Source organism: Oncorhynchus nerka, linkage group LG7 (assembly GCF_034236695.1).
Source record: "Oncorhynchus nerka isolate Pitt River linkage group LG7, Oner_Uvic_2.0, whole genome shotgun sequence".
Lineage (NCBI taxonomy): Eukaryota > Metazoa > Chordata > Actinopteri > Salmoniformes > Salmonidae > Oncorhynchus > Oncorhynchus nerka.
In genome coordinates, this window is record NC_088402.1 from 18,607,095 (window position 1) to 18,618,378 (window position 11,284).

An 11,284-nucleotide genomic window follows, 5' to 3' on the forward strand; every position below is an offset into this window, starting at 1 on the left:
AAACGTATGATGTCATTTCTTATTTAACTAGGCAAGTCAGTTAAGAACAAATTCTTATTTACAATGACGGCCTAGGAACAGTGGGTTAACTGCCTTGTTCAGGGGCAGAACGACAGATTTGTACCTTTTCAGCACGGGGATTCAATCCAGCAACCTTTCGGTTACTAGTCCAACGCTCTAACCATTAGGCTACCTGCCCCCCCCCTCTAACCACTAGGCTACCTGCCCCCCCTCTCTAACCACTAGGCTACCTGCCCCCCCCTCTAACCACTAGGCTACCTGCCGCCTCCAACAAAGGGGTTGAATACTTATGGACTCAAGACATTCCAGCTTTTCATTTTTTTGTAAAATAATTCCACTTTGACATTACGGGGTATTGTGTGTAAGCCAGTGACACACAATCTCCATGTAATCCATTTAAAATTTAGGCTGTAACTCAATACAATTTGGAAAAGGTCAAGGGGTGTGGAGGCTGCTGAGGGGAGGACAGCTCATAATGGCTGGAACAGAGCTAATGGAATGGTATCTAAAAACATGGAAGCCATGTGTTTGATGCGTTTGATACCATTCCACTCCAGCCATTACCACGAGCCCGTCCTCCCCAATAAGGTGCCACCAACCTCCTGTGGTCTGAATACTTTCTGAAGGCACTGTAGGTGTTTGTGTGGTTACTTGACATGATGATACAAACGCAATTAATTCTTTAGATTTTTCTTCAGCTGAGTGGCCATATTGTTCACCTGCAGACCCAGAGATGTCTAGAAGCTGCGAAGGAGAAGGACATGGAAGGTCACCAGAGATGGGCCAACGCTACCCATGTGGCATCAGAATCTTGCCTCTGTCGATACCTGTATTTAGATGTGTTTCTGTTAAGGATATAATGCAAGTGGTGTGGAAATCATTTACCCATACATTACAGAGGAAATCAATTATGATTTTGTACAATGCTGCACATAAAGGAATATTCTATTTTATGAAATTGCCAGAGTTTGTTGGCAAATAGCCTATAATGTAGGCATAATGATTCATCCTTTTATTTGTTTTTATTGAAAACAAACACAAAACAGGCAGGTACAATGCACAAGTTACAATTACATCATCTTTCAATCAGTCAATTTCCAATGATGAATCCCATTTCTCCCAGTACTCCTGGCCTCTCCCATTCTGTGTTCTAAAGGTCATAGTAATGATGCCTATGTGAGATGGTGTTCTGCCGTCTTAAAAGAGGAGTCGTGCTGAGGGCCTGACCTTTTTTCACACATCTGGTTCGCAGGGCAAAAGGAAAGGGGACATACAGGCTCTACAATGCATTCAGAAGTATTCAGACCCCTCTCCCTTTTTTCACACATCTGGTTCACAGGGCAAAAGGAAAGGGGACATACAGGCTCTACAATGCATTCGGAAGTATTCAGACCCCTCCCCTTTTTTCACACATCTGGTTCACAGGGAAAAAGGAAAGGGGACATACAGGCTCTACAATGCATTCCGAAGTATTCAGACCCCTCCCCTTTTTTCACACATCTGGTTCACAGGGCAAAAGGAAAGGGGACATACAGGCTCTACAATGCATTCGGAAGTATTCAGACCCCTCCCCCTTTTTTCATATTTGGTTACATTGTATGTATTTTACAATAAGGCTGTAATTACATTTTTCCCCTCATCAATCTACACACAATACCCCATAATGACAAAGCAAAACAGGTTTTTATACATTTTTGCAAATGTACTACAAATTAAAAACAGAAATACCTTATTTACGTAAGTATTCAGACCCTTTGCTATGAGACTTGAAATTGAGCTCAGGTGCATTCTGTTTCCATTGATCATCCTTGAGATGTTTCTACAACTTGATTGGAGTCCACCTGTGGTAAATTCAATTGATTTGACATGATTTGTAAAGGCACACGCCTGTCTATATAAGGTCCCACAATTGACAGTGCATGTCAGAGCAAAAACCAAGCCATGAGGTCGAAGGAATTGTCCGTAGAGCTCCGAGACAGGATTGTGTCGAGGAACAGATCTGGGGAAGGGTCCCAAAAAAATGTCTGTAACATTGAAGGTCCCCAAGAACACAGTGGACTCCATCATTCTTAAATGGAAGAAGTTTGGAACCAACAAGACTCTTCCTAGAGCTGGCCACCCAGCCAAACTGAGCAATAGTGGGAGAAGGGCCTTGGTCAGGGAGGTGGCCAAGAACCCAATGGTCCCTCTGACAAAGCTCCAGAGTTCCTCTGTTGAGATGGAAGAGCCTTCCAGAAGGACAACCATCTCTGCAGCACTCTACCAATCAGGGCTTTATGGTAAAGTGGCCAGACAGATCCCACTCCTCAGTAAAAGGCACATGACAGCCCACCTGGAGTTTGCCAAAAGGCACCTTAAGGACTCTGACCATGAGAAACAAGATTATTTGGTCTGATGAAACCAAGATTGAACTCTCAGGCCTGAATGCCAAGCGTCACGTCTGGAGGAAACCTGGCACCATCCCTACTGTGAAGCATAGTGGTGGCAGCATCATGCTGTGGGGATGTTTTTCAGCGGCAGATACTGGGAGGCTAGTCAGGAAAGATGAACAGAGCAATGTACAAAGAGATCCTTGATGAAAACCTGCTCCAGAGCGCTCAGGACCTCAGACTGGGGCAAAGGTTCACCTTCCAACAGAACAATGACCCTAAGCACACAGCCAAGACAACGCAGGAGTGGCTTCGGGACAAGTCTCTGAATGTCATTGAGTGGCCCAGCCAAAGCTTGGATGTGAACCAGATTGAACATCTCTGGAGAGACCTGAAAATAGCTGTGCAGCGACACTCCCCATCCAACCTGACAGAGCTTGAGAAGATCTGCAGAGAAGAACAGAAGAAACTCCCCAAATACAGGTGTGCCAAGCTTGTAGCGTCATACCCAAAAAGACTTGAGGCTGTGATCACTGTCAAAGATGCTTCAACAAAGTGATGAGTAAAGGGTCTGAATACTTACAGTATGTAAATCTGATATCTTTTTTTGCAAAAAAAAATATAAAATGTTTTTGCTTTGTCATTGTGGTATTGTGTGTAGATTCAGGGGGGAAATTATTTAATCAATTTTAGAATAAGGCTGTAACGTAACAAAATGAGGAAAAAGTTAAGGGGTCTGAATACTTTCCGAATGCACTATGTATTTGCTATGCCTCCCCTAGTTCAGATGGAAACAGTTGTAGCCATTTTCTGAGGATAACTGACTGAATCATTTTGTATTAGAGTATACAATCAAGATTTGAGCCATACAATTCAGACCATTCAGATGGCAGACTGATCAATTTGCTGACTGATAAAAGTTATTTCTCTTTAGTAGGCTTTGTCACCATCAGTTGTTACCAGGAGATTCAGCATACAGTAACATTATTTTAAATGAAAAGAAAAAAAGTACTAAAAAGGGTGTTCATTAACAAAACAATGTAACTATGATCTACTATACTGAACAAAAATATAAACGCAACATGCAACAATTTAAAAGATTTACTGAGCTACAGTTCATATAAAGGAAATCAGTCAATTAAAATAAATCAATTAGGCTCTAATCTATGTACTTCACATGACTGCGAATACAGATATACATCTGTTGGTCCTAGATACCTTAATTAAACATAAAAGTAGGGGTGTGGATCATAAAACCCGTCCGTATCTGGTGTGACCACCATTTGCATCATGCAGCGCGACACATCTCCTTCACATAGAGTTGATCAGACTGTTGATTGTGGCCTGTGTAATGTTGTCCCACTCCTCTTCACTGGCTTTGCGAAGTTGCTGGATATTGGTGGGAACTGAAACATGCTGTCATACACGTTGATTCAGAGCATCCCAAACTTGCTCAATGGGTGACATGTCTGGTGAGTATGCAAGCCATGGAAGAACTATGACATTTTCAGCTTCCAGGAATTGTGTACACGTCCTTGCGACATGGAGCCGTACATTATCATTCTGAAACACAAGGTGATGGCGGCGGATGAAGGGCACGAGAATGGGCCTCAGGATCTCAATATCTCTGTGCATTCAAATTGCCATCGATAAAATGCAATTGTCTTGGTTGTCCATAGCTTATGCCTACCCATACCGTAACCCCACCACCACTGGGCATTTTGTTCATAACATTGACATCAGCAAACCGCTTGCCCACACAATGCCATACACATGGTCTACGGTTGAGAGGCTGGTAGGATGTACTGTCAAATTCTCTAAAACGACTTGAGGCGGCTTATGGTGAAGAAACTAACATAGCATTTGTCTGGCAACAGCTCTGGTCGACATTCCTGCAGTCAGCAAGTCAATTGCACGCTCCCTTAAAACTAGAAACATCTCTAGCATTGTGTTTTGTGACAAAATGGCTCATTTTTTAGGGCCTTTAGTCCCCAGCACAAGGCGCACCTGTGTAATGACCATCCTGTTTAATCAGCTTCTTGATATGCCACACCTGTCAGGTGGATGGATTATCCTGGCAAAGGAAAAAATGCTCACTAAACAGGGATGTAAACAAATTTGTGAGCAATAAGCTTTTTGTGCATATGGAACATTTCTGGGATCTTTTATTTCAGCCCATGAAACATGGGACCAACACTGTACATGTTGCATTTATATTTTTGCTCAGTTTAATAATGTTTCAATGTATTCCATGACTATATAACAATATTGTTTTACTGTGGTGGATTCATCTAAAAGTGATTCCTATGAATACAATGAATTTCATAATAAAAAAGGTGTCATAAAAAATGGCAACCATGATCATTTACGACATCTAGGCAGGTGTTTGGAGAGATGTGCTTTCCGAGTGAAGCTGAAAAGGCAGTGGGGGCAGGGATACGGTCTCTCCCCTGTGTGGGTCTTCATGTGGACTTTGACGTGACTCTGTTCATAAAAGCTCTTCCCACATTCTTGGCAGGAGTATGGCTTTATATCACGGTGAGTGTGGGTCCTCATGTGACTGGACAGAGAACCAGAACGGTTAAACCGGCTGGGGCATTCAGGGCATTCAAATGGCTTCTCCCCAGTGTGTAGGAGCTTGTGCTTGGACAGATCCCCAGACTGAGTGAAGCTTTTACTGCACTCGGTACAGGTGTATGGTTTCTCACCCGTGTGAGTCAGGTGATGGTTCTTCAGGTGTGAGAGTCGGAAAAACTTCTTGTCGCACACTGTGCAGTGGTAGGGCCTCTCCCCAGTATGTGAGCGCATGTGTAACTTCAATAACCCCAGCCTCAAGAACGCCCGCCCACAAACCCCACAGTGGTAGTTCTTCTCGTTGCTGTGGATCTTCAGGTGTGTTTTCAGATAAGCTTTGTCAGCAAAGTCTTTACCACAAACGGTGCATTTGAAAGGTCTCTCCCCCGAGTGTGTTCGCAGGTGAAGCTTCAGATGGGCCCTGCTTGCATACCGCTTATCGCATTGGGTGCAGGAGAACTTCCGCTCACCAGTGTGAACCGACATGTGAGTCCAGAGGAGCGACTTCCGTTTGAAAGTCTTCCCGCAGTCCTGACATTTGAACGGCTTGAGCCCCGAGTGTATTAACGAGTGATAACGGTAACCGCTGTTCTCTGAGAAGCGCTTGCCGCACTCCTTACATTCGTACGGCTTCTCTCCAGTGTGGATGCGCATGTGAGTGTCCAGGCTCGTAGGAGTACTGAGGATCTTCCCACACTCTGAGCAATGGAAGCCGACTTCCAGACAGACCACAGTCTTAGTGTCCTTAGGTTTAGTGCCCTCTGGTTCTTGACACCGGTGTGGCCCTAGTCCCCAGCAATTTTCAAAGCTCTTCCCACAGTCAGCACAACTGATATGACCATCGGTGCGAAAAACAGCCATTTTGTGCAAATTCTTGCAGTGCTTCAGCAGGGTTCCCAGGTACGGGAATCTACGGGCACACTGCGGGCAGGGGTGGAGTTTCCCCGGAACCCTGGGGGGACGGGCAGGTTTCTGGGGAAGGGCGGAGGGGTGGGCCTGGCGGGTGTGGATGTGTAGCTGTCGTGGGGTATGGAACATGCAGCTGCACTGGGGACAGCTGTGTGTGGGGGCGTACACGGTTTTACTCTTTGAGACGTGGCTTTTCAACATGGCCAGGTACTGCTTCTGGTGTTTGGTCTTGATGTGGTTCTCCAGGAAGTAACAGTCAGTGAAGGAGATGGTGCAGTGTGGACAAGGAAAGAACTGCGGAGAAGAGACTGAGGGAAAGGGATAAAGAGGTGATTAGGCCTTGAACTCAGAATAGCCTGTGTTCTGTTCAGCTTGTGAAGATGAGGAGGACCAAAGATCAACTTTGATAGCTTGCTACTACTATAATAGATTTGTATTAAAAACAATAGGTTTCTTGCCCGTTATGTATTTATCAGAGTTGTTGACCTCACAATAAGCCATATTCGAGTAACTTACATTGTGGTGCTGAAACTTGAAGAAGTGTGCACAATCAAAAATGGCTCATGGTGCAGAAAGTAGGAAAATTTGAGTAGGCATCATTTCAAGGTCTTCATTTTAATTAGACTTTACTAACAACAATAGGGCTTTGTGTTGGAGCCTATTTAAGAAATGAGGTAGGCCTACCTGTTTGACAGACTAAATTAGGCTATATAGGCTGCTATATTCATAGATTTTATTGGTCAATTCCTACACCCAATATCCACTCTTTAAATAGCATACCTCTGTCAGTGAAGGGCTGTTAATTTAAAACCAAGACTTTAATTGAGAAGGTATGAAAGGAAATGGCAAAACGCATGTGTCCGACGCACTATGAACAACTTTTATGAGAAGATTGTTAGCTTAAGATTTAAGAAAATAAAACAGATCTGATTAAATAAAGTGATGTATAACAGAGATTTGGTCCGAGATGCTTTGTGAAACAAGCTGTAAAATACACAGGACAGATGTGACTCCAATGCATTTGGGGATATGTATTGCTTCATTTCTTTGACATTCAGAGGCTAAACTACAACCTCCTATAGCAGATGAGACAAATGTACTTTGCTGGGGTGGAAAGGTAGGCCTTCTCTGTCTGGGGTGGAAAGGTAGGCCTTCTCTGTCTGGGGTGGAAAGGTAGGCCTTCTCTGTCTGGGGTGGAAAGGTAGGCCTTCTCTGTCTGGGGTGGAAAGGTAGGCCTTCTCTGTCTGGGGTGGAAAGGTAGGCCTTCTCTGTCTGGGGTGGAAAGGTAGGCTTTCTCTGTCTGGGGTGGAAAGGTAGGCCTTCTCTGTCTGGGGTGGAAAGGTAGGCCTTCTCTGTCTGGGGTGGAAAGGTAGGCCTTCTCTGTCTGGGGTGGAAAGGTAGGCCTTCTCTGTCTGGGGTGGAAAGGTAGGCCTTCTCTGTCTGGGGTGGAAAGGTAGGCCTTCTCTGTCTGGGGTGGAAAGGTAGGCCTTCTCTGTCTGGGGTGGAAAGGTAGGCCTAGTCTGTCTGGGGTGGAAAGGTAGGCCTTCTCTGTCTGGGGCGGAAAGGTAGGCCTTCTCTGTCTGGGGTGGAAAGGTAGGCCTACTCTGTCTGGGGTGGAAAGGTAGTCCTAACTTTTGAAAGTACCATGCTCAAATTCCTAATGATGTCTCAGATTTAATTATTTGCAAACAGGGACAGTTTCGTTGCAAACAAGACACACTGATTTGGCATTCGAGAAATATGATAAGATTAACACATAGGCCTCGCTCTCCGTCCATTTGTATTATCCTGTAATTTGTGTGTTATTAAAAAAGATTCTGCTAATATGTACAATTGCATGAAATGTTTATAAAAAGGCTATTTTTTCTCTGACCTGAAAACACAGTGACAGATTCATGCAATGATTTTACAATAAAGGAGATCTTTCCACCCCAACTCTTGTCCATGACGAACTCACAACCTTCAGGCCCTCAGCCCTGTGTGCGAATAATGCACACAGGTCGAATAACAGTTTATAAAACTACATATGTAAGGCTCTAGTCTGTCCAAGAAGTGAGGATAAATGCTAGGCATGTTTTCTGGTACCCGCTTTGTGTTTTAATTCCTATTTGGGTATAGGGGAGGGTCACTTGCTTTTTTACAGTCTTCAGGGAGGGTTTAGGTTAAATATATTTTGCTGAAGGGAGGCCATCCATTTTCATTGGAGATCTGATTTTCTTCATCTAACCCTTATTGTAAATAATGTTCACTCCCTATGGGGTGGGAGAGGGAACACATAAAAAAGAGAAATGTAATTTTCCTAATTCCAGAATAAATAAATAATCCCTGCTGATATCAAATTAAAATCTTCAGTAATGTATCACCCATTTTCACTGCAGTATTGGGTGTAGACTGGAGTATGTACATGTCCTACCTTCACTGTTGTCTTCATCCCTCCTGGCATCTGTCTCCTCCTTCACCAAACGCACTTTAGTTTCTCTCAGAAGAGTCTTAAGCACCACCTTATAGATTAGAAAGATGAAGAAACCACAGTAAGCATAAACCAACAACCTTCACTGAACAAAAATATAAAACGCAACATGCAACAATTTCAAGGATTTTACAGAGTTACAGTTCATAGAAGGAAATTGGTCAATTAAAATAAATTAGGCCCTGGTCTATGCATGTGGCCTGTGTAATGTTATCCCACTCCTCTTCAATGGCTGTGTGAAGTTGCTGGATATTGGCGGGATCTGGAACATGCTGTCGTACACGTCAATCCAGAGCATCCTAAACTTGCTCAATGGGTGACATGTCTGGTGAGTATGCATGGCACGACAATGGGCCTCAGGATCTCGTCACGGTATCTCTGTGTATTCAAATTACCATCGATAAAATACAATTATGTTTGTTGTCCGTAGCTTATGCCTGCCCATACCATAACCCCACCACCACTGGGCACTCTGTTCACAACGTTGACATCAGCAAACCAAGGTTAGCATTTGCCCACTGAAGCCGGTTATGACTTCAAACTGCAGTCAGGTCAAGACCCTGGGGAGGACGACGAGCAGCAGATGAGCTTCTCCGAGACGGTTTCTGACCGGTTGTGCTGAAATTCTTTGGTTGTGCAAACACACAGTTTCATCAGCTGTCAAGGTAGCTGGTCTCAGACGATCCAACAGGTGAAGGACCCGGGTGTGTAGGTCCTGGGTTGGTGTGGTTACCACATGCCAAATTCTCTAAAATGACATTGGAGGTGGCTTATGGTAGAGAAATTAACATTAAATTATCTGGCAACAGCTCTGGTGGACAGTCCTGTAGTCAGCATGCCAATTGTGGCATTGTGTTGTGTGACAAAAACTGCACATTTTAGAGTGGCTTTTTATTGTCCCCAGCATAATGATCATTCTGTTTAATCAGTTTCATGCCACACCAGTCAGGTGGATGGATTATCTTGGCAAAGGAGAAATGCTCACAAACAGGGATGTAAACAAATGTGTGCACAATAAGCTTTTTGAGCATATGGAACATTTCTGGGATCTTTTATTTCAGCTCGTGAAACCAACACCTTACATCATTTGTTTATGAGCTGTCCATCTTCGATTGATTGTGCTGCGGCTGCAGCTTTAGTTTCAGCACAATGTAAGTTACTCAAATCTGGTTTATTGGGAGGTCAATAACTCTGATAAATACACCATGGGCAAGAAACATAATTGATTTAATTAAAAACAATATAGTAGCCGCAAGCTATCAAAGTTGACCTCCGGTCCTCCTCATCTTCGCACTCTCCTTCTCAAACTGAACAGGATACAGGATATAGACTAGTCAGCGAGCAAGATAGTTCATCTTTTGGACTAGGCCTAATCAAATAGTGTTTGCGGAAGAAGCATTTGACTCTCTTGGTGAACTGCCACCGTAGGCCTACACAGCACAGCCATTGGTTAGGCAGATCAGCAAGAGCAGAGCAGGCCAGGGCTCAGGGTTGGAATATCCATTGCAGTGTATAATGCCTAGTTGTATTTACACCATTCCAGCAGCTATCTTAGAAATATAACTTTGCTCTGTGCATCACACTAAATAGCCAATAGGCTCACTTGATATTGAGCGCCCAGCTGAGAATCAGAGATGAGGGGCAGCATCAGGCACGTCGATAAATAGCCTAATAAGCAACTAATTCTAAAACACTGGGAATTTGAAATTTAATAAATTACATGACCCTCCCCTGGACTAGATTTTCCTCCAGGTAACCATTCTGTACATTTCGATCCATCCTTAAAAGTCGCATGTTGGGGAAAGACTACTAACTCATCTTACGTTGGACAATTTTGTTAGTATCACCACAGGACTCCTCGATATCTTGCTACACCGGGTCGCTTGGTTGGACGTAGTTTGATGCTGCTTGACGTGCTTTTGCTTCTCCAGCAAAGGACGTTTGGAATGGTCACCAATTTCCTTCCGTTCAAAGTCTCCTGGTTCTTTTTTTATTCGGATGGAGTTGAAAGTAACCCCATTAGTGTTAGACTGTATAGTCCTCTTGGTTGTGTTGCTTTGCTTTTTCCCAGGTTTGTTATTCATCGTGTGGACTTGAGTATCTCCGTCGACACGTTCCCCTTCCTTTGAATTCTGCGAGAAAGACTAGCTAGGTAACGTTAGACTGAACTCAAGACCAGCTCAGCACAATGATATCCTATCCAACACACTAAAAAATAAAACATTAGGCTGCACTATCCAAAAAATAAATCCGCAGAAACTATACATCTGCATGACTCAAATGCTGAAGCTTAACTGATTATTGATAGAACATCCATGTGGCATGCGCAGTATCTGCGCAAATATGAACACACGAAAGAGCATGCCGTCAATCACTTCCGGAGTCAACAAATCTTCCACACATTTCAGGAAGGTTATCTAACCCGCAAGAAAATCATATTAAACATATTGTCATACATTGGCAAGACTTGCTTTTCAAAGAGACTAGCTATATTCCGTAGGGAATGCAGTCAGTGCTACGATAGCTGTAAATGTTAAGTGAAGGGGCATAGGCTTGTTGTGTGACTGGGCTGACTGAGTTAGCATGCTATGGATTTCTCTGTTTTAAAAACGGTGGTTGCACAGTTGGTTAGCATCCTAGCTACACCAAACGTAAACGTTAGCTAACTAGCTAGTATCGACAAAATGACTCACATGCTTGCTGTCATCTGTTAAATCTGGTTTAGATCACTATAGCGTCAGCTAGCTAGCCACCAACACCAACTTTCTCCACTTTCTACCTCAATAGGTTGTCTCTCTAAGGTAAAGTGACATTATATTGCCCATGAGCGTCCTCTGTATACTTTCCATGGCGGCTCGAAGCTTCACATTGTCGGGGGCGTCCGGCGGAGGAGGAGCGGGCTTGGGGCTGATTGTGCGGCTACTACACCTGTCACGTCTTT

At 43.8% G+C, this 11,284-nt stretch overlaps 1 protein-coding gene across 1 annotated transcript; it reads right to left on the bottom strand.

Annotated features, from left to right (window-relative positions):
- Nucleotides 1-1,024: 1,024 nt before the first annotated feature.
- Nucleotides 1,025-10,674, bottom strand: LOC115115371 (gastrula zinc finger protein XlCGF57.1-like). Its single transcript, XM_029643863.2, has 3 exons — nucleotides 10,167-10,674; nucleotides 8,287-8,374; nucleotides 1,025-6,181 (listed from the first exon to the last, which is right to left on the bottom strand). The coding sequence occupies exons 1-3, from the start codon at nucleotides 10,425-10,427 to the stop codon at nucleotides 4,752-4,754; spliced, it is 1,779 nt and encodes a 592-aa protein (XP_029499723.1). The 5' UTR covers nucleotides 10,428-10,674; the 3' UTR covers nucleotides 1,025-4,751.
- Between the last annotated feature and the right edge of the window lie 610 nt (nucleotides 10,675-11,284).

What these genes read in the sequence shown, in the direction of transcription:
- LOC115115371 (XM_029643863.2), bottom strand. Translation starts at nt 10,427, where the DNA reads ATGAATAACAAACCTGGGAAAAAGCAAAGCAACACAACCAAGAGGACT. An exon ending in TACTAACAAAATTGTCCAAC is followed by an intron (nt 8,375 to 10,166) that starts GTAAGATGAGTT and finishes CTAATCTATAAG; the next exon opens with GTGGTGCTTAAGACTCTTCT. An exon ending in GGATGAAGACAACAGTGAAG is followed by an intron (nt 6,182 to 8,286) that starts GTAGGACATGTA and finishes CCTTTCCCTCAG; the next exon opens with TCTCTTCTCCGCAGTTCTTT.